The sequence below is a fragment of the Scyliorhinus canicula genome, chromosome 3, assembly GCF_902713615.1.
Source record: "Scyliorhinus canicula chromosome 3, sScyCan1.1, whole genome shotgun sequence".
NCBI classification, from domain to species: domain Eukaryota; kingdom Metazoa; phylum Chordata; class Chondrichthyes; order Carcharhiniformes; family Scyliorhinidae; genus Scyliorhinus; species Scyliorhinus canicula.
The window spans coordinates 47,353,128-47,376,689 of NC_052148.1; the positions used below are offsets into that span (position 1 = coordinate 47,353,128).

The 23,562-nt window shown below is 47.0% G+C and overlaps 1 protein-coding gene across 4 annotated transcripts in view; it reads right to left on the minus strand.

The window, feature by feature from the left end:
• Positions 1–23,562, minus strand: part of dym (dymeclin) — a 536,995-nt gene that overhangs the window by 253,223 nt on the left and 260,210 nt on the right. For all 4 annotated transcript variants that reach the window (XM_038790496.1, XM_038790499.1, XM_038790497.1 and 1 more), the window contains exon 13: positions 13,633–13,727. In XM_038790496.1, the coding sequence (XP_038646424.1) occupies positions 13,633–13,727 (95 nt within the window). The remainder of the gene's footprint in view (positions 1–13,632; positions 13,728–23,562) is intronic.

Below are 23,562 nucleotides of genomic sequence, written 5' to 3' on the forward strand. Positions count from 1 at the left end.
GGATGGTCACTCCCAGCCTCCAGCATCAGAGGTGCCTGTCTTCAGCCAATTCAATTCACTCCACTTGATATCAAGAAATGGATGAAGGCACTGGATACTGCTAGTTATGGGCCCTGACAATATTCCGGGAATAGTACTGAAGGCCTGTGCTCCAGAACCTGCCGCACCCCTAGTCGAGCTGTTCCAGTGCAGCAACTAGAACAAAAACAAACAACAAAGAAAATTACAGCACAGGAACAGGCCCTTCGGCCCTCCCAGCCTGCGCCGATCCAGATCCTTTATCTAAACCTGTCACCAAGGATCTACTTCCCTCTACCACCTCCGCTGGCAAAGCGTTCCAGGCACCCACCACCCTCTGTGTAAAAATACTTTCCACGCACATCTCCTTTAAACTTTTCCCCTCTCACCTTGAAATCGTGACCCCCTTGTAACTGACACCCCCACTCTTGGAAAAAGCTTGTTGCTATCCACCCTGTCCATACCTCTCATAATTTTGTAGACCTCAATCAGGTCCCCCCTCAACCTCCGTCTTTCCAGCGAAAACAATCCTAATCTACTCAACCTTTCTTCATAGCTAGCACCCTCCATACCAGGCAACATCCTGGTGAACCTCATCTGCACCCTCTCCAAAGCATCCACATTCTTCTGGTAATGTGGCGACCAGAACTGCACGCAGTATTCCAAATGTGTCCAACCAAAGTCCTATACAACTGTAACATGACCTGCTGACTCTTGTACTCAATACCCCGTCCGATGAAGGCAAGCATGCTGTATGCCTTCTTGGCCACTCTATCGACCTGCATTACCACCTTCAGGGTACGATGGACCTGAACTCCCTGACCTCTCTGTACATCAATTTTTCCCAGGACTCTTCCATTGACCATATAGTCCGCTCTTGAATTTGATCTTCCAAAATGCATCACCTCGCATTTGCCTAGATTGAACTCCATCTGCCATTTCTCTGCCCAACTCTCCAATCTATCTATATTTTGCTGTATTCTCTGACAGTTCTCCTCACTATCTGCAACTCCACCCATCTTAGTATCATCTGCAAACTTGCTAATCAGACCACCTATACCTTCGTCCAGATCATTTATGTATATCACAAACAACAGTGGTCCGAGCACGGATCTCTGTGGAACACCACTAGTCACCCTTCTCCATTTTGAGACACTCCCTTCCACCACTACTCTCTGTCTCCTGTTGCCCAGCCAGTTCTTTATCCATCTAGCTAGTACACCCTGAACCCCATACGACTTCACTTTTGCCATCAACCTGCCATGGGAAACTTTATCAAACGACTTACTGAAGTCCATGTATATGACATCTACAGCCCTTCCCTCATCAATTAACTTTGTCACTTCCTCAAAGAACTCTATTAGGGTTTGAAAGACATGACCTTCCCTGCACAAAATCATGCTGCCTATCACTTCCAAATGTGAATAGATTCTATCCCTCAGTATCTTCTCCAACAATTTGCCGACCACTGACGTCAAGCTCACAGGTCTATAATTCCCTGGATTATCCCTGCTACCCTTCTTAAACAAAGGGACAACATTAGCAATTCTCCAGTCCTCCGGGACCTCACCTGTGCTCAAGGATGCTGCAAAGATATCTGTTAAGGCCCCAGCTATTTCGTCCCTCGCTTCCCTCAGTAACCTGGGATAGATCCCATCCGGACCTGGGGACTTGTCCACCTTAATGCCTTTTAGAATACCCAAAACTTCCCCCTTCCTTATGTCAACTTGACCAAGAGTATTTAAACATCCACCCTTAGCCTCAACATCCATCATGTCCTTCTCCTTGGTGAATACCGATGCAAAGTACTCATTAACAATCTCACCCATTTCCTCTGACTCCACGCATAAATTCCCTCTTTTGTCTTTGAGTGGGCCAATCTTTTCTCTAGTTACCTTCTTGCTCCTTATATATGAATAAAAGGCTTTGGGATTTTCCTTAACCCTGTTAGCCAAAGATATTTCATGACCCCTTTTAGCCCTCTTTATTGCGCGTTTGAGATTTGTCCTACTTTCCCGATATTCCTGCCTAGATCTTATGTATGCTTCCTGGCATCTACCCAACAATGTTGAAAATTGCCCAGCTATGTCCTGTACACAAAAAGCAGGACAAATCTGACCTGGTCAATTACCGTCCCAGCAGTCTACTCTTGATTACCAGCAAAGTGATGATGTGGAGATGCCGGCGTTGGACTGGGGTGAGAACAGTAAGAAGTCTTACAACACCAGGTTAAAGTCCAACAGGTTTGTTTCAAACACAAGCTTTCGGAGCACTGCTCCTTCCCTGAGGAAGCACTGCTCATTCACCTGAGGAAGGAGCAGTGCTCCGAAAGCTCGTGTTTGAAAAAACCTGTTGGACTTTAACCTGGTGTTGTAAGACTTCTTACAGCAAAGTGATGGAAGACGTATTCAACAGTGCAATCAAGGAGCATTTGCTTAGTAATAACATGCTCATTGATTCTCAGTTTGGGTTCCACAAAGATAACTCAGCTCCTGACCTCATCACAGCCGTGGTTCAAATGTGGGCAAAAGAGCTGACCTCCAGAGGTGAGAGTGACATCAAGGCAACATATGTTCATTTTGGAATACTGAGGTGCGGAGGGATCTAGGTATTCTAGTACATGAATCACCAAAAGTTAGTATGCATGTGCAGCAAGTAATTAAGGAAGCTGATGGAATGCTATCCCTTATTTTGAGAAGAATTGAACCTGAAAGTAAGGACATTTAGTTATACAGGGAATTGATGAAACCACATCTTGAATACTCTGTGCGTAGAAAGTATGTATGTGAGTCCAGAACTAGGGGGACACTGTTTTAAAATTAGGGGCCACCCTTTCAGGACAGAGATTAGGTACATTTGTTTCTCTCAGAGGTTTGTATAGCTTTGGAACCCTGCCTCCAAAGGCAGTGGAGGCAGATTCATTTAATATTTTTAAGATGGAGGTAGATTGATTCCGTTGCCCAACAAGAACTAAGGTTATCACAGTGTAGAACATGACGCACAAATAGATCAGACATTATCTTATTGAATGGCGGAGCAGGTTTGAGGGGACAAGGGTCTTACTCCTGTTCCTATTTCATATGTTTAGAGAGTGTGGCATCAAGGACCCTCGAAAAGATGGAGTCAATGGAAATCGGGAGTGGGTGAGTCATACCTAGGACAATGGACGAGGGCTGTGCTTGCTGGAGGTCAATCATCTCATTTCCAGGACATTACTGCAGGAGTATCTCAGGATAGTGTCTGTCCTATGTCCAACCATCCAGCCGCTTTATCAATGGCCTTCCTTCATCAATGGCCTTCCTTCCATCATAAGGTCAGAAGTGAGGATGTTTGCTGATGACCAGGATGTGCTGAGCAGACGCACAAAAGATGACTATCCGCCTGAGATTTTGGATTTAGGTACTTTAAACTCAAAATAGCCCGCTAGAATCAGGCAAAATCCCCCTCACCCTCTTCCAACAAAATCAAGACTAGTCATGCCGAGCAGCACAAGCTCAAGGGGATGAAAAGAAGTAAAAGGCAACAAAAGCCTGGAGAGGCGAATTGAAGAGACGGTAAACAGGTGGGGCGACGAAACCGCAGCCATACCCGACTGAGAGGAACCACCAGGCCGCACACAGCGAGCGAAAGGAGGGAATTCCTTACGAAGGAACTCCAGGAGGCTACTAAAGTCGATATGAGGGGAAATGTCACGCTGGCGGTGGCGGAGGCTCTGATCACCATGCAGGCAGCCCTGGAAAAAGCAAAAGAGGCAGCTGGATTTGAATTGATTTGATTTAGATTTATTGCCACGAATACTGAGGTACAGTAAAATGTATTGTTCTGCGTACGGTCCAAGTAGATCATTCCATACATGAAAACATAGGACAGGTGATAAATACACAAACGTAAATACTTAAACATAGACATTGTGTGAAACATACGGAATGTAGTGCTACTCAGTAGAGAGGATGTGTGGAGAGATCAGTTCAGTCCATAAGAAGGTCAGTCAGGAGTGGCAACAGTGGGGAAGAAGCTGTTTTTGAACTTGTTAGTGCATGTTCTTTGACTTTTATATCTCCTGCTCAATGGAAGAGGTTGGAAGAGAGAATAACCCAGGTACGAGAGGTCTTTGATAATGTCCGCTTTCCCAAGGCAGCGGGAGGTGTAGACAGAGATAATAATAATAATAATAATCACTTCTTGTCACAAGTAGGTTTCAGTGAAGTTACTGTGAAAAGTTCCTAGTGGACGGATGGGAGGCGGGTTTGCATGATGGATTGGGTTGTATTTACGACTCTTCAGTTTCTTACGGTTTTGGCAGAGCAGTTGCCATACCAGGCTATCTTACAGCCAGATAGGATGCTTTCTCTGGTGCATCTGTAAAAGTTGGTAAGAGTCAATGTGGACATGACGAATTCCCTTAGTTTCCTGAGGAAGTTTAGGCACTGTTGTGCTTTCTTGGTCGTAACGTCAATGTGGGTGGACCAGGACAGATTGTTGGTGATGTACACCCAAAGGAATTTGAAGCTGTCAGCCATCTCAACATTGACACCATTGATGCAAACAGGGGTGTGTACGATACTTCGCTTCCTTAAGACAAGGACCAGATCCTTAGTTTTGCTGACATTGAGGGAGCAATTGCTGTCGTTACACCACTCCACTAGGTTCTCTATCTCCCTCTTGTACTCTGACTCATTGCTGTTTGAGATCCCATACTTGGGGGTCTCTCAAGGGTTTAGAGACCCCCAGCTGCATCCCCTTTGGGCCAGGGTACCCTGGCACTACTGGTAATTCCAGCCTGGTATCTCGGCAGTGCCAACCTGTGCTGCCAACTTGGCACTGCCAAGGTGCCCGGGTGATGCTGCCAACTGGCATGGGCACTGCCAGAGTGCCAGGTTGGCACTGCCAAGGAGAAAAGCTGGCATTTTTTGCGCACGTGATCGGGGCCGGGGGGGGGGGGGGGGGTGCCCAGCATAGGTTTCGGGGGAGGTTGTCAGGGACCCTCCCATGGTGCGTTCCGGCTTGGGGGGGGGGGGGGTGGAGAAGAGGTCGGAGTTCGTCTCGGGGCTCGGAAAATGGCCTCCCCGATCTCTGGCTACATTGTACAAAATGGGGCTATCTGTAGGCTCAGCCGTGCGTTTCCCGTTCAGGCCCCTTATACAATGCAAGCTGCGTTGAATAGCTGTGTGTTCCTCGGCACTGCGAGCGAGTGGCTAAACACGCTAGCAATGGGACTTTGGTACATTACCAATAACCAGCATGGGAAGGTCTCACCCTCCATTATCTGTGAGGTGCAGAAGGCTCTGATCAGAGGAGAGATTATTGCTCACAAAGCGCACAGAGACATGGAAGAGAGGACGGCTAGGCAACAACTGGTCGACTCCATACTGAAGAAGGACCAGCAGTACTCCGCGGCCCCCGACCGTAGAGCTTGAGAGGACAGGAAAAGCCGCAAATGGACTTCGACCTGCTCTCCACGAGCAAAACAGTATAGCAACTCCGCCAAACACGGCGGACCTTCTATGAACACAGAAACAAAGCCAGCTGCCTGCTGACTCCCCAGCTGAAAAAGCAGGCGGACACAAGGAAAATAGCGCAGGTTAGGGACAACAATAGCAGGCTGGTAGCCAAACTGGAAAAGGTCAACAAAGAATTCGATGCCGAGCCGGGGGGGTGGGGGGGGGGGGGGCCATCGCTATGGGAAGCGGGTCAGAAAAGGAGGGATGACCCGGGGCGAGCAAGGGACAAGACATGGCTAATCGACAGGGAGTAGGGACGGGTCGCTCTGCGATCCGATTGATCACGTGGAACGTAAGGGGGCTGAATGGGCCGGTCAAAAGATCAAGGGTCTTCTCACACCTGAAGGGACTGAAGGCTGATGTAGCAATGCTGCAGGAGACTCATTTGAGGGTAGCAGATCAGGTCCGCCTGAGAAGGGGGTGGGTGGGACAGGTGTTCCACTCAGGCTTGGATATCAAGAACCGGGGGGTGGCGATTTTGGTGGGAAAGAGGGTGTCGTTTGTGGCGGCAGAGGTGGTGGCAGACAAGGAGGGCAGGTATGTGATGGTGAGGGGTAGGTTGCAGGGAGAGAATGTGGTACTGGTAAATGTGTATGCCCCGAACTGGGACGACGCGGGTTTTATGAGGCGCCTGCTGGGCCTCATCCCGGGACTGGAGGCAGGGGGCCTGATCATGGGAGGGGACTTTAATACGGTGTTAGACCCTGGGCTGGATAGATCGAGTTCCAGGACGAATAGGAGGCCGGCAGCGGCAGAGGTGTTAAGGGGGTTCATGGAGCAGATGGGAGGGGTAGACCCATGGAGATTTGGTAGGCCTAGGGCGAGGGAGTATTCTTTTTTCTCCCACGTCCACAGAGTGTACTCTAGGATCGATTTTTTCGTATTGAACAGGGGGCTGATACCGAGAGTGCAGGACACGGAGTACTCGGCCATTGCGATATCGGACCATGCACCACATTGGGTGGACGTGGACATAGGGGAGGCGCGGGATCAACGCCCGTTGTGGCGCCTGGATGTAGGGCTGTTGGCGGACGAAGAGGTGTGCAGAAGGGTGAGAACGGGCATTGAGAACTATCTGGGTACGAATGACACAGGTGAGGTGCAGGTGGGGACGGTCTGGGAGGCCTTGAAAGCAGTGATTAGAGGAGAGCTGATCTCCATAAGGGCACACAGAGAGAGGAAGGAGAGGCAGGAAAGGGAGAGGCTGGTGGGGGAGCTCCTAGAAGTAGATAGGAAATATGCGGCGGCACCAGAGGAGGGGCTATTAAGGGAGCGGCGTAGCTTGCAGGCCAGGTTCGACCTACTGACCACTAGGAAGGCGGAAATGCAGTGGAGAAGGGCGCAGGGTGCGGCGTATGAGTACGGGGAAAAGGCGAGCAGGATGCTGGCACACCAGCTTCGTAAGCGAGATGCAGCCAGAGAGATTGGGGGAGTGAGAGAGAGGGGTGGGGACGTAGTGCAGAAGGGGCAAGAGGTGAATAGGGTCTTTAGGGACTTCTATAGGGAATTGTATAGGCCTGAACCGCCGAAGAGGAGAGGGGGAATGAAAAACTTTCTCGACAAATTGGGGTTCCCAAAGGTACAGGAGGAGCTGGTAGAAGGGTTGGGGGCGCCGATAGAGCTGCAGGAGCTAATTAAAGGGATAGGCCAGATGCAGGCGGGGAAGGCGCCGGGGCCGGATGGGTTCCCGGTGGAGTTTTACAGGAAATTTGTGGACTTGGTGGGTCCAGTGCTGGTGCGAGCCTTTAATGAGGCGCGCGAGGGGGGGGTTCTGCCCCCAACAATGTCGCAGGCCCTGATCTCCTTGATTTTGAAGCGGGACAAGGACCCGGTCCAGTGCGGGTCCTACAGGCCCATCTCCCTCCTGAATGTTGACGCCAAGCTGTTAGCAAAGGTCCTGGCAACCAGGATAGAGGAGTGTGTGCCAGGGGTAGTCCATGAAGACCAGACGGGGTTCGTGAAGGGACGCCAACTTAACACAAATGTCCGGAGATTGTTAAATGTGATTATGATGCCAGCAGTGGAAGGGGAGGCGGAGATAGTGGTAGCGTTGGACGCGGAGAAGGCATTTGACAGGGTGGAGTGGGAATACTTGTGGGAGACGTTGGAAAGGTTTGGGTTTGGGGAGGGATTTATCAAGTGGGTAAAACTGCTCTATTCAGCTCCGATGGCAAGTGTGGTAACAAACGGGAGGAGGTCAGAATATTTTGGGCTCCATCGAGGTACTAGGCAGGGATGTCCCCTATCCCCCTTACTCTTTGCATTAGCGATTGAGCCTTTGGCGATGGCACTGAGGGGTTCAGGGGGGTGGAGAGGACTGACAAGGGGAGGGGAGGAACATCGGGTCTCGCTCTATGCGGATGATTTGTTGTTGTATGTGGCAGACCCGGAGGGGGGAATGCCGGAGGTAATGGGGATACTAGCGGAGTTCGGGGACTTTTCGGGGTATAAATTAAATCTGGGGAAAAGTGAGGTCTTTGTAATACACCCGGGAGACCAAGGGGAGGGAATTGGGAGGCTCCCCTTCAAAAGAGCAGTTAAAAGTTTTAGGTATTTGGGGGTGCAGGTGGCAAAGAACTGGGGGACCCTCCACAAGTTGAACTTTTCCAGACTGGTGGAACAGATGGAGGAGGAGTTTAAGAGGTGGGACATGGTGCCGCTGTCGCTGGCAGGGAGGGTGCAGTCAGTTAAAATGACGGTCCTCCCGAGGTTCTTGTTTTTGTTCCAGTGTCTGCCCATCTTCCTCCCCAGGGCCTTTTTCAAGAAGGTAACGAGTAGTATCATGGGGTATGTGTGGGCACATGGCACCCCGAGAGTTAGAAGGGTCTTTTTGGAGCGGAGTAGGGATAGTGGAGGGCTGGCGTTACCCAACCTTTCAGGATATTACTGGGCGGCAAATACATCGATGGTACGAAAGTGGATGATGGAAGGGGAGGGGGCAGCCTGGAAGCGCATGGAGAGGGCGTCCTGCGGCAACATAAGCTTAGGGGCACTGGTAACGGCACCATGGCCGCTCCCTCCCACGAGGTATACCACGAGCCCGGTGGTGGCGGCCACCCTCAAGATCTGGGGGCAGTGGAGGCGACACAGGGGGGAAGTGGGAGGTCTGATAGGGGCACCATTAAGAGGGAACCACAGATTTGCACCGGGAAATACAGGAGGGGGATTCCAGAGCTGGCAGAGGGCGGGTATTAGACAACTGAGGGACTTGTTTATAGAGGGGAGGTTTGCGAGCTTGGGAGAGCTGGAGGAGAAATTTGGGCTCCCCCCGGGGAACACGTTCAGGTACCTCCAAGTGAAGGCATTTGCCAGACGACAGGTAGAGGGGTTCCCCGCGCTCCCCGACAGGGGGGTGAGTGATAGGGTGCTATCAGGGGTCTGGGTCGGGGAGGGGAAGATCTCGGACATCTATAAGATTATGCAGGAGGTGGAGGAGGTACCAGTAGTGGAGCTGAAAGATAAGTGGGAGTTAGAGCTGGGGGAACAGATAGAGGACGGGACATGGGCAGACGCCCTGGAGAGGGTCAACTCGTCGTCGTCATGTGCGAGACTAAGTCTCATTCAATTTAAGGTACTGCATAGAGCCCACATGACGGGGACAAGGATGAGTCGGTTTTTCGGGGGTGAAGACAGGTGTATTAGATGTTCGGGAAGCCCTGCGAATCATGCACATATGTTTTGGGCATGTCCGGCACTGGAGGAGTTCTGGAAGGGGGTGGCAGGGACGGTGTCGAGAGTGGTGGGGTCCAGGGTCAAGCCAGGATGGGGACTTGCGATCTTCGGGGTTGGGGTGGAACCGGGGGTACAGGAGGCGAGGGAGGCTGGAATATTAGCCTTTGCGTCCTTGGTGGCTCGGAGGAGGATCTTGTTTCAGTGGAGGGACGAAAGGCCTCCGAGTGTCAACACCTGGTTAAACGACATGGCAAACTTCATCCAATTGGAAAGGATCAAATTCGCCCTGAGAGGGTCGGTGCAGGGGTTTTTCAAGCGATGGCAACCCTTCCTAGACCTCTTGGATCAGAGATAGAAACTGAGGCCGTGACAGCAGCAACCCGGGAGGGGAGGGGGGGGGGGGGGGGGGGGGGGGGGGGGGAGGGGGGGGGGGGGGGGGGGACAAAGACGAAGGAAGTACGGTAGCGGTGGTGGCACGGGCAAGGCCTGCCCGAGGACGCTGCCAGAAATGATAAGTTGGTCTGACTGTCGGTTCGCCGGCGGGGGGGGGTGGGGGTGGGGGGGGGGGGGGGGGGGGTGGGGTGGGGGGGACGCGCGAGTAGGGGGGGGGGGGGGGGACTTTTTTCTTTTTTTGTTAAGTAGGGGGGTTTGACTTTGTTTTGTTATAATTTAAATGTAAATGTAGGGGGGGTTAAAATGTTTGTATTTTGAAAAATTTCTTCAATAAAAATTATTTAAAAAAAAAAAAAGAATTCGATGCCTTCTACCGGGGACTGTACACCTCCGAGCCCCCCTGAGGGGAACTTAAGGATGGAGCAATTGCAAGTTCCTCGACATCTGGACATGCCAGTCATGTGGGAATATAGGAGATGGGACCTGGAGGCACCATTAGAACTGGGGAAAGTCATGGAGAATATCAACTCCAGCAGGCAGGGAAGGCACCCTTGCCAGATGGATTCCCGGTTCACTTCTACAAAACATTTGTGCCAGCACTGGCCCCGCACCGGCAGATGATGTTCACAGACTCGCTAGTAAAGGGCTCACTGCCACCAACACTGGCGCAAGCCTCAATATTGCTGACACTGAAGAAGGACAAAGACCCGATTGAGTGGGGGTCCGACAGACGCATCTTGCTGTTCAATGTAGATGTGAAAATTCCCGGCAAGGCGGCTGAAGAGCTGAGTACCAGAGGTGGTTGCAGAGGCCAAAACACGCTGAACATCAGGCACCTGCTGAACGTGATAATGACCCCATCCAGGGAGAGAACACCAGAAGTGATCATCTCCCTGGACCCTGAAAAGTCCTTCGACAGAGTCAAGTGGAAATACCCGAGGTACTGGAGCGGTTTGGGGTAGGATTGGAGTTCACCACCTGGGAGAAACTTCTGTATAACACTCCCATGGTGAGTGTGCAGACTAACACCACCAGCTCTAAATACTTCCAGCTGCACAGAGGCACAACATAGGGATGTGCACTATCCCCACAGCTGTTCACCTTGGCAATCGAACGGCGAATGGCTGGAGATGTATCTAGAGAGTGTTAGAGAGCATAAGAGTCTCATAGAGCAGCGGCGGATGGCCTGCTCCTCTACATCTTGGACCCCCAGGCCTGTATGGAAGGGATCATGAAACTCTTGAAGGAGTTTTGAGCCTTCTCTGGCTATAAACTCATATTGAACAAAAGCAAAGTCTTCCCAGTGAACCCGCAAGGGAGCGGGACAGAGTTGGAGGGATCACCGTCCAGAGAAGACCAAAACAAATTCCGCCATCTGCGGAGTCAAATTTCCCACAAAATTCCCACGGTGGGGCGAGGGGTTGTCCAACAAAGGAAAGGATATGCTATGGGTCCATCAACATCCCAGTTCGGCACAGGGTATTCCAATAAAACTACATCACCACCTTTCCTTGACATGACAGAAAATTGCCTAGGTGTCCAGTCCACAAAAACAGGAGGAATCCACTTCAGTAAATTACTGTCCCAACAGCATATTCTCAATCATCTGCAAATGATGGAAGATGTCTGGAGGATGTCATTGGCCGTGTTCTCAACGAGGATTTGTTCAACAATGCTCAATTTGGGTTCCAACAGGCCCACTTTGACCTTGACCTCATTACAGTCCTGGTCAAAATATAGACAAAAGAGTTAATTACAGGTGAAGTGAAAATGACTGCCTTTGACGTCAACGTAGCGTTTGGCATCAAGGTATATAAGAAAACTGAAGCCAATAGGAGATTGCAGAAGACTTACCATTGGCTGAAGTCATACCTAGCACATGATGATGATTGTGGTTATTGGAGGCCAATCAGCTCAGTCCCAAGGTATCACTGCACAAGTTCCTCAATGCAACATCATAGATTCAACTATGTTCATGCAACACAAGTGCCAGGCAATGACCATCTTCAACAAAGTGAACTTAACCAATGAACACCAAACCATGGCACAACACCCCACAACACCATCACCCCATCATCCTTTGGAATCAACAAATCTGTAAACATCAATGTTCTGGGGAGGCGGAGATGGTCATCACTGGCCAGATGGATAAATGCTGTCACTGCACAGGTCATGGTGTGGGTATTTTGCTTACTGTTCAAAGCCTTCCACCACCTATTAGGTAAAATTAAGGGGCATGATGAAAAACTGTCAACTTACTTGGACAGTTTGCAGTTGCAACTACACTGAAAGTTCACATCACAAAACAGTCTGTTTGATCAGCAACCCATCCTCCCGCAGCTTAAATATCCACACTCTCCAACATGAGCGTATTGCAACTACAATGTATACTATCTGCAGAATTCACAGCAGCAAGTCGCTAAGGATTCATCAGCAACACCTCTCAAACCTCCGACCTTCATCAAGTAAAAAGCAATCAATTTTTGCTTCATTAAATACTTCTTTATATTGTTGGTTCTGTGTTTCTCATATGGAGCAATCAATTTTTTTTCCAATTAAGAGGCAATTTAACCTGGCCAATCCACCTACCCTGTACATCTTTGGGTTGAGAGGGTGAGACCCATGCAGACACGGGAAAATTTGCAAACTCCACACGGACAGTGACCCAAAGCCGGGATCGAACTCGGGTCCGCAGTGCTAACCACTGCGCCACCCTGGAGCAACTTTTGAGGGACTTGAATTTGACTTGTGTCGAAAAAGCATGCACAAAGTATTGGAGATATAATTTTGAAAAGAAACGCTTCAGAAGGTAATATAAAGATAAAGTGCTCAGGTCAGCAGCATCTATGGAGAGAGAAACAGAGTTAACATTTTGAGCCCAATATGAGCCCTCTTTGGAAGTGCAGAAGGTACTTTGCAGAAAAGCATTTACCAATGTTAAACACAATGGTATATTGCAGGAGTACCAACTGCCATTTAATCTGGTCAAGGGTTGTTTTCAGTTTAGCTAGATCATCTGGTTTCTTTCAGTATGTACTGCCTCACAAGGGTGAAAAATCTAACTGCTGCACTAGATGTCCATTCCTTTCTTGCTCTTCCACACTCCTGATGTTAACAACAATTCTGACTGTTGGCCCAGGGCTCCATTTTTTTTTCAAACTGTCCAATCTGGTAGAGTTCATGATTATAGATCTAAATTTCGGAGAACTGGTTCTTGAGCTGAAGTAGGGAAGGCCCCAGGACTCGGCACTGCTCTCTGTACGCTGACAGCTCCATGTTGCTAGGTCCTCCCGGATAACCACACCCTTTCAGGTATTCTGACTTGCAGGTACACACATTTCAGAAGAAGCACATACCTAGCACAAAGGAAATGTGTCCAGTGCAGAGGTTAGATTTTCTGATTTAACTTCTATCCACATCACGATACCAATGAAAGGCTGCCTCCGGCAAACTGGCATTTTGCAATTTTAACCGCCCATACGCAGCTAATAAATATGTCAAATAGGAGATTAAGCATCTTAAACACCATTCCTTAAAAAGTCCTATTTTTAAGGAATTGGGAAATGCTGGCAAAGCATAACGATTGCCAATCCTAGTCGTCTTGAGAAGGTATGGTCAAGTATGCATTCAGTCCACAGTTCCACACAGATCCAGTACAGAGGTGGGACTTGGAAATATTGATGGAAAATTTCTATTTGCATACTCTTCATTTGAGGATAGCGCCAACATTATTCTTACGTTACCAAGACGTAAATTGTATCATTGTGAATTTAACAAAAGTAAGTACTTCTCTGCAAAGTACTTTCTTCTAATGTCTTTATTTTCAAAATTATTTCTCCAGAACTTTGCACCTGTTTTTTTGGCACATGTCACAATCCAACTCCCTCAAAGCATTATTGCTCCATAACACAAGAACCACAGAACCAACAATATTTTAAAAAGACACCCGAGTACTTAATGAAACCAAAATGGCTTAGAACATGTGGCACTATTTTAATTAGCAAAATTTAATCCTTCGGATTCGGCAAGAATATCAAAATGAGCTTACCTGATAATTCTCTGAGCTGCATACTGATGCAGTGAACGAAACTGAGCAGACATGTTGGCTAATGCTGCCAAGCAATTTGTATGTAGATATTTGTCCTAATAAAAAAAATGAATAAAAGGTAAAAGCTAAACAGTTGTGAATTTAAAAAAATATAGTACTTTCAACATTGAAAAACATTTCAAGGTGCTTCACTGGTATATAATTAGACAAAAATGGAAAACAAGACAAAGAAGAGGGCATTAAGTGAGGTAAGTTAAAGTTTAGGCAAAGAGGTGAGTTTAAAAAAACGTCTGAAACGGGGAGATGCGGAAGTGCTTAGGAGGAATTCCAAAACAAGGGACCTTTGGCAGCTGAAGGCATGACAGCCAATTGTGGGGCAAATGGGAGAGCAGACGGAGTGGGGAAGAATGCACAAGATCATCTGGCCCTTCAAGCCTGCTCCACCATTCAATGAGATAATGGCTGATCTTTTGTGGACTCGGTTCCACTTTCCTGTCCGAATACCATGACCCTTTATTCTTCGAAAAACTATTTATCTTTATCTTATAAACATTTAATGAAGGAACTTCAACTGCTTCACTGGGCAGGGAATTCCAAATATTCACAACCCTTTGGGTGAAGAAGTTCCTCCTAAACTCAGTCCTAAATCTACTTCCCCTTATTTTGAGGCTATGCCCCATAGTTCTGCTTTCGCCCGCCAGTAGAAACAGCCTGCCCGCAACTAACCTATCTATTCCCTTCATAATTTTATATGTTTCTATAAGATCCCCCCCCCCCCGCATGCTTCTAAATTCCAATGAGTACAGTCCCAGTCTACTCAACCTCTCCTCGTAATCCAACTCCCTCAGATCTGGGATTAACCTAGTGAATCTCCTCTGCACACCCTCCAGCGCCAGTACGTCCTTTCTCAGGTAAGGAGACCAAATCTGAACACAACACTCCAGGTGTGGCCTCACTAACACCTTATACAGTTTCAGCATAACCTCCCTAGTCTTAAACTCCATCCCTCTAGCAATGAAGGACAACACTCCTTTCGCCTTCTTATTCACCTGTTGCACCTGTAAACCAACTTTTTGAGACTCATGCACTAGGACACCCAGGTCCCTCTGCACAGCAGCATGTTTTAATATTTTATAATTTAAATAATAATCCCTTTTGCTGTTATTCCTCCCAAAATGGATAACCTCACATCTGTCAACATTGTATTCCATCTGCCAGACCCTAGCCCATTCACTTAAACTATCCAAATCCCTCTGCAGACTTCCAGCGTCCTCTGCACTTTTTGCTTTACCACTCATCTTAGTGTCATCTGCAAACCTGGACATGTTGCAATTGGTCCCCAACTCCAAATCATCTCTGTAAACTGTGAACAATTGTAGGCCCAACACTGATCCCTGAGGGACACCACTAGCTACTGATTACCAACCAGAGAAACACCCATTAATCCCCACTCTTTGCTTTCTATTAATTAACCAATCCTCTATCCATGCTACTACTTTACCCTTAATGCCATGCATCTTTATCTTATGCAGCAACCTTTTGTGTGGCACCTTGTCAAAAGCTTTCTGGAAATCCAGATATACCACATCCATTGACTCCCCGTTGTCTACCGCACTGGTCTTCAAAAAATTCCACTAAATTAGTTTGGCACGACCTGCCCTTTATGAACCCATGCTGCGTCTGTCCACTGGGACAATTTCTATCCAGATGTCTCGCTATTTCTTCCTTGATGATAGATTCCAGCATCTTCCCAACTATCGAAGTTAAGCTAACTGGCCCATAATTACCCGCTTTTTGCCTACCTCCTTTTTTAAACAGTGGTAAACACGTTTGCAAATTTCCAATCCGCCGGGACCACCCCAGTCTAGTGAATTTTGGTAAATTATCACAAGTGCATTTGCAATTTCCCTAGCAATCTCTTTTAGTACCCTGGGATGCATTCCATCAGGGCCAGGAGATTTGTCTACCTTTAGCCCCATTAGCTTGCCTATCACTACCGCCTTAGTGATAATAATCATCTCAAGGTCCTCACCTTGTCATAGCCTCATTTCCATCAGTCACTGACATGTTATTTGTGTCCTCCACTGTGAAGACCGACCCAAAACACCTGTTCAGTTCCTCAGCCATTACCTCATCTCCCATTATTAAATCTCCCTTCTCATCCTCGAAAGGAACAATATTTGCCTTAGCCACTCTTTTTTGTTTTCTATATTTGGAGAAACTTTTACTATCTGTTTTTATATTCTGAGCACGTTTACTCTCATAATCTATTTTACTGTTCTCTATAGCTTTTTTAGTAGCTTTCTGTTGCCCCCTAAAGATTTCTCAATCCTCTAGTATCCCACTAATCTTTGCCACTTTGTATGCTTTTTCCTTCAATTCTCCCTTATTTCCTTAGATATCTACTGTCGATTTTCCCTCTTTCTACCTTCCTTCCTTTTTGTTGGTATAAACTTTTGCTGAGCACTGTGAAAAATCGCTTGGAAGGTTCTCCACTGCTCAACTGTTTCACCATAATGTCTTTGCTCCCAGTTTACCTTAGCCAGCTCTTCTCTCATCCCATTGTAATCTCTTTTGTTTAAGCACAAAACACTAGTGTTTGATTCTCCCTTCTCACCCACCATCTGTATTTTAAATTCCACTACATTGTGGAATTTAACCTTCCACAGAAGGTTCTCACCTTCCGAGAGAATCCCTAACTATGAGATCATTAATCAATCCTGTCTTACTACATTGGACCAGATCTTGGATCGCTTGTTCGTTCCCTTGTAGGTTCCATTACATAGTGTTCTAGGAAACTAGGATACATTCTATAAACTCATTCTCGAGACTGCCTTGACCGACCTGGTTAAACCAATCAACATGTAGATTAAAATCTCCCATGATAACAGTTGTACCATTTCTACATCCATCAGTTATTTCTTTGTTTATTGCCTGCTCCCCTGTAATGTTACTATTTGGTGGCCTATAGACAGCTCCTAGCAGTGACTTTTTCTCCTTATTATTCCTGATAGGGTTTTGTTCAAAACATTCCAATATCAACTGCAAGTCAATAAAGCATGGTCACAAAGAGTAAAAGATGGCTGGACTGTTAGATGACGAAAATTAATTGGCCTGTACAAATTGTTGAAATAATAGTGTGAATCTTAATATATTTCAGTAAAATACTAAATTAGCGAGAAAATACATGGTAGCAGAACGGGCTGGTCCGGAAATTTTAAATTAGCTATTCAATTCAAACAATTGTCAATATTTTTACAGTAGGGTTGACTGTAAGCTCGCAGCTAATCATCTCAAAAATGGCTGGCATATGAGGAACACTGGGATCATGCTGCCAGTGCCTACTCAGGCTGGCATGGTATTGGTCATGCAACGCCAGTCAGCAATTAGCAGGTGTAGAGGAAAAACACGAGGCAATTAAATTCTTAATGCAAGTGATGCCAGTACTGCAGACAGGTTCTCCACTCAACTCAATAACCAGTATCATTAGTTGATGTGCAAAAACATACATGAATATAACCCAATTTCCCTTGTCTTCTTTGGAAAAATCGACAAAATGACAATCCTAAATGTTGCCATTTTCTTATAAAGAATCGAGCCTTCTTTGGAATAGATGCCAGATGCTGAAGCCTTGCCCCCATTTTTGACAGATCTAATTTTTGCCAGGATATATATATATATATATATATATAGATAGAGAGAGAGAAAGAGAGAGAGAGAGAGAACTGTAGCTATGTGGGGAATTTATGTTTATAATTGATAAAAAATGCTTACTAGGTATGTTTATAAAATGTTAACTGAATTTGTAGAATAAACTTAGTTTTGTTTAAAAGTGCTTAAGGCCTCTTGTTGAGTAACACCTGAGAGGTAGATCCTTATGGTCCTCATAATAAAAAATCTATAACTAGTTGGGGTCAGGTGAGCTTCATGATACACTTTGGAGTTTTCTAAACCCTGGACCATAACTAGGAGTCAAACCAGTGTTATATAAAAGTTAGCCACATCTTCCTTGTTTATGTACTCTATGCCTCTATTTATGGAGCCCAGGATCCCATGTGCCTTTTTAACTATTTTTTCAACCCACCCCACCATCTTCAACATGTCGCCAGCCCCACAGCAATGTGGCTGACTCTTAAATGACCTCTGAAATGGCCCAGCAACCACTCAATTGTATTCAACCTATACAAAAATACAAAAAAGAAATGAAACCAGATGGACCACCTGGCATCAACCCAGGCACTGGAAACGACAACGGCAAACCTAGCCCTGTCAAAGTCCTCTTTACTAACATTTGGGGGCTTGTGCCAGAGTTGGGAGAGCTGTCTTAGACTAGTCAAGCAACCACCTGACGTAGTCATACTCAGAATAGAAGAGCAGCAGATACCTGCGAACCGCATCGCCTGGAGGTTCCCCTCCAAGTCACTCACACCCTGATTTGGAAATATATCGTCGCTCCTTCACTGTTGCTGGGGGAAAATCCTGGAACTCCCTCCCTAACTGCACAGTGGGTATACCTATACCTCAGGGAATGCAGCAGTTCAAAAAGGCAACTCACCACCGTGTTCTGAAGGGCAACTAGGGATGGGCAATAAACGCTGGCCTAACCAGCGACGTCCAGATCCTGTTATGAATAGAAAAGAAACTATACACGTATGCTCCCAGGTCTCTGTTCCTGCACTTCCATTAGAATTATACCCTTCATTTTCTTCTTCCTTTTCTAGTTCTTGATATCAAAATACATCATTTCACACTACTGCATTAAATTTTATTTGCCGCATTCCCACCCATTCCATTTCCCTGTCTATGTCCTCTTGATACCTATCACTATCTTCCCCACAGTTCACAATCATCTGCGTATTTTGAAATTGTGTTAATGGGTTTGTCTTTGTACCCTTTTTGAATAAGGTGTAACATTTGTAATTCTCCTGTTTGCTAGCACAGCCCCCACATCCATGGTGGATTGGAAGTTTTATTCTTTTATAGGACATGGGCAGGACGAGCATTTGTTCCCCATCCCTAACCGCCCTTGAACTGAATGGCTTACCAGGTCATTCCACAGGACAGTTACGAGTCAACTACATAGCTGTAGGTTTGCAATCACATGTAGGCAGACCAGGCAAGGATGGCAGATTTCCTTCCCTAAAGGACATTAGTGAAACCAGATGGGTTTTTAGGACAACCAACAATGGTTTGATGGTCACAATTACTGAGACTAGTTTTCAATTCCAAATCTTTTATTAACTGAATTAAAACTTCATCAGCTGCCTTGGTAGAATTTGAACTCATATCGCCAGAGCATTAGCCTCGGCCTCTGGATTGCTTGTCGAGTGACATTATGCTCCACAATTTCCACCCTCGTTTCCTTCAGTATCCTCAGATACATCCCATCTGGTCCTTGTGACTAATCAACCTCAAGTACAAACAGCCTTTTTAATAGCTCAATTTTATCAATGCTTAGCCCCATCGAGTTTCTTAACTATTTCTTCTTTCATTCGGGCTTTGGCAGTATCTTCTTCCTTGGTAAATATAGGTGCAAAGTACATATTTAGTACCTCAGCTATGCCCTCCGTTTCCTTGTATGGATCCCCTTCTTGGGCCTGAATCAGCTCCTTCCCTTACTACCCTTTTACTATCTATATATGCATAGAATTTTGATTTCCTTTTATATTAACTGCCAGTTTCTTCACATACTTGTTCTTTGCCTTTCTTATTTCCTTTGTCACTTCCCCATTGAACAAGAACAAAGAATAGAGAAAAGTACAGCACAGGAACAGGCTTTTCAGCCCTCCAAGCCTGTGTTGACCATGCTGCCTGGCTAAACTAAAATCTTCTGCACTTCCGGGGTCCCTATCCCTCTATTCCCATCCTATTCATGTATTTGTCAAGGTGTCCCTTCAATGTCACTATCGTCCCTGCTTCCACCACCTCCCCCAGCAGCGAGTTCCAGGCACCCACTACCCTCTGTGTAATGAACTATGCACATTTAGCCTAATTCCCACATGTACTACTAACCTGACATTCATCATGTGCAGCATTTTACACTTTCACCTTACATTCTATTTCTTTCATCATCCAGGGAGCTCTGGCTTTAGTTGCTCTATCTTTCCCTGACGTGGTAACATAGGGGCTGTTTAGCACAGGGCTAAATCGCTGGCTTTGAAAGCACACCAAGCAGGCCAGCAGCACGGTTCGATTCCCGTAACAGCCTCCCCGAACAGGCGCCGGAATGTGGCGACTAGGGGCTTTTCACAGTAACTTCATTTGAAGCCTACTTGTGACAATAAGCGATTTTCAATTTTAATATCTTAGCTCTACCGAAACCATCTCCTCTTAAGATGGACTATTGTTCTATTATTAAAGTTTTAACTGGCAATCTTCGATTCAAATTTTCCTGGGGCAGATCAGTTCTCATCCCAGTGAAATTAACTCTTATTCCCTTCCCCCTCCCCCCCATTAAATATTTTCTCTAGGTTGCATCTACTATATAATTACATTACTCTCCATAGCATTTCTGCCATCACAATGGATAATTCAGATAAGGGCACTCCAGTGCCACAGGCTGACTGATTTCAAACACTGATCCCTCCATTGTGCTCCTGAAGTATAGATTTGCTATTTCTTCTCGACATGAACACGCACCTCTGCTCTGCTACTCAGTCCAGGCACATACCTTGTTTTGATACATGGGTATGCATCCAGCATCTGGCAAACAATCAAAGAAATTTCTGATTATCATCTCTCCTATCAGAGAGTCCAAGTCAAACTATAAAATTGTGCCTGACTGGGGAGACGGTGGTTTGGTGGTAATAGAAACATAGAAAATAGGTGTTGGAGTAGGACATTCGCCCCTTCAAGCCTGCACCACCATCCAATATGATCATGGCTTATCATGCAAATTCAGTATCCTATTCCCGTTTTCTTTCTATACCCCTTTATCCCTTTAGCTGCAAGGGCAACGTTCAGCTCCCTCCTGAATATATCCAACGAATTGGCCCCAAAAGATTCCTGTGGTAGAAAATTCCACAAGTTCACAACTCTCTGAGAGAAGAGGTTCTTCCTCATCTCAGTCCTGAATGGCTTACCCCTTATTCTTCGGCTGTGACCCCTCGTTCTGGATGTCCCCAACATCGGGAATATTCTTCCAGCATCTAGGCTGTCCATTACCATCAGGATTTTATATGATTCTGTGAGATCCCCTCTCATTATTCAAAACTCTAGTGACTACAAGCCCAGTCGATCCAATCTTTCTTCATATGTCAGTCCTGCCATCCCGGGAATTAGTCTGGTGAATCTTCGCTGAACACTTTCAGTAGAAGGAACGTCCTTCCTCAAACTAGGAAACCAAAACTGAACAAAATACTCAAAGTGTGGTCTCACCAAGGCCCTGTATAACTGCAGCAAGCATCCCTAATCTAATACTCAAATCCTCTCACTATGAAGGCCAGCATGCCATTAGTTTTCCTCACCGTCCAAGGAGGAGACCCAAGGAGTTTGAGTGAAGGCAAGCATCCAGCAGAGGGCAGCAGAGCAGAGCTACTGATCAGCTGTTCTGGGGAAATTTGCATACGTGCAGTGCGGTCAGCCTAGTTTGAAGGTGTACCTGCGAAGGAGACCCAAGGAGTTTGAGTGAAGGCAAGCATCCAGCAGAGGGCAGCAGAGCAGAGCTATTGATCAGCTGTTCTGGGGAAATTTGCATACGTGCAGTGCGGTCAGCCTAATTTGAAGGTGGTTTGTGGAGGGGCTGTTGTCAAGTGACAGTTAAACCCGAAGCACTTAGTCAGTGTTTCCCACCCTACCTCCTCCTCTAATCAAACCCCCCCCCCCCCACGGTCGTTGGGAAGCGGGAGCAGGGGCCTGTCGTGAAGGTGAGTGAGTGCTTTTAAATTTGCTTACCTTTCAGCGGGAGCAGGGTTTGAGGGAATATCAGTTAAGCTCTTCCTTTATTTTTATTGTTTTTTTTTAAATCTAGAGGTGATGTCAGGGAAGGCAGTCCAATGCTCCTCCTACAGAATGTTTGAGGTGAGGGACACCGTCAGTGTCCCTACTGATTTCATCTGTGGTAAGTGCACCCAACTCCAGCTCCTCAAAAACCGTGTTAGGGACCTGGAGCTTGAGCTGGATGAACTTCGGATCATTCGGGAGGCAGAGGAGGTCATAGATAGGAGCTTCAGGGAAGTAGTTACACCAAGGACTGGAGATAGATGGGTAACTGTAAGAGGGACTGGGAAGAAGCAGTCAGTGCAGGGACCCCCTGCGGTCGTTCCCCTGAGTAACAAGTATACCGTTTTGGATACTTGTGGGGGTGGGGGGGGGGACTTACCAGGGGTAAGCCATGGGGTACGGGCCTCTGGCACGGAGTCTGTCCCTGTTGCTCAGAAGGGAAGGGGGAAAGGAGTAGAACATTAGTAATTGGGGACTCAATAGTCAGGGGCACACATAGGAGATTTTGTGGGAGCGAGAGAGACTCACGTTTGGTATGTTGCCTCCCAGGTGCAAGGATACGTGATGTCTCGGATCGTGTTTTCCGGGTCTTTAAGGGGGAGGGGGAGCAGCCCAAAGTCGTAGTCCACATTGGCACTAACGACATAGGTAGGAAAGGGGACAAGGATGTCAGGCAGGCCTTTAGGGAGCTAGGATGGAAGCTCAGAGCGAGAAAAAACAGAGTTGTTATCTCTGGGTTGTTGCCCGTGCCACGTGATAGTGAGATGAGGAATAGGGAGAGAGAGCAATTAAACACGTGGCTACAGGGATGGTGCAGGCGGGAGGGATTCAGATTTCTGGATAACTGGGGCTGTTTCTGGGGAAGGTGGGACCTCTATAGACAGGATGGTCTACATCTGAACCTGAGGGGCACTAATATCCTGGGGGGGAGATTTGTTAGTGCTCTTTGGGGGGGTTTAAACTAATTCAGCAGGGGCATGGGAACCTAGATTGTAGTTTTGGGGTACGGGAGATTGAGAGTATAGAGGTCAGGAGCACAGATTTGACTTCGCAGGAGGGTGCCAGTGTTCAGGTAGGTGGTTTGAAGTGTGTCTACTTCAATGCCAGGAGTATACGAAATAAGGTAGGGGAACTGGCAGCATGGGTTGGTACCTGGGACTTCGATGTTGTGGCCATTTCAGAGACATGGATAGAGCAGGGACAGGAATGGTTGTTGCAGGTTCCGGGGTTTAGGTGTTTTAGTAAGCTCAGAGAAGGGGGCAAAAGAGGGGGAGGTGTGGCGCTGCTAGTCAAGGACAGTATTACGGTGGCGGAAAGGATGCTAGATGGGGACTCTTCTTCCGAGGTAGTATGGGCTGAGGTTAGAAACAGGAAAGGAGAGGTCACCCTGTTGGGAGTTTTCTATAGGCTACCTAATAGTTCTAGGGATGTAGAGGAAAGGATGGCGAAGATGATTCTGGAAAAGAGCGAAAGTAACAGGGTAGTTGTTATGGGAGACTTTAACTTTCCAAATATTGACTGGAAAAGATATAGTTTGAGTACATTAGATGGGTCGTTCTTTGTACAGTGTGTGCAGGAGGGTCTCCTGACACAATATGTTGACAGGCCAACAAGAGGCGAGGCCACATTGGATTTGGTTTTGGGTAATGAACCAGGCCAGGTGTTAGATCTGGAGGTAGGTGAGCACTTTGGAAACAGTGACCACAATTCGGTGACCTTTACGTTAGTGATGGAAAGGGATCAGTATACCCCGCAGGGCAAGAGTTATAGCTGGGGGAAGGGCAATTATGATGCCATTAGACATGACTTAGGATGTGTAGGTTGGAGAAGTAGGCTGCAAGGGTTGGGCACACTGGATATGTGGTGCTTGTTCAAGGAACAGCTATTGCATGTTCTTGATAAGTACGTACCAGTCAGGCAGGGAGGAAGGGGTCGAGCGAGGGAACCGTGGTTTACCAAAGAAGTGGAATCTCTTGTTAAGAGGAAGAA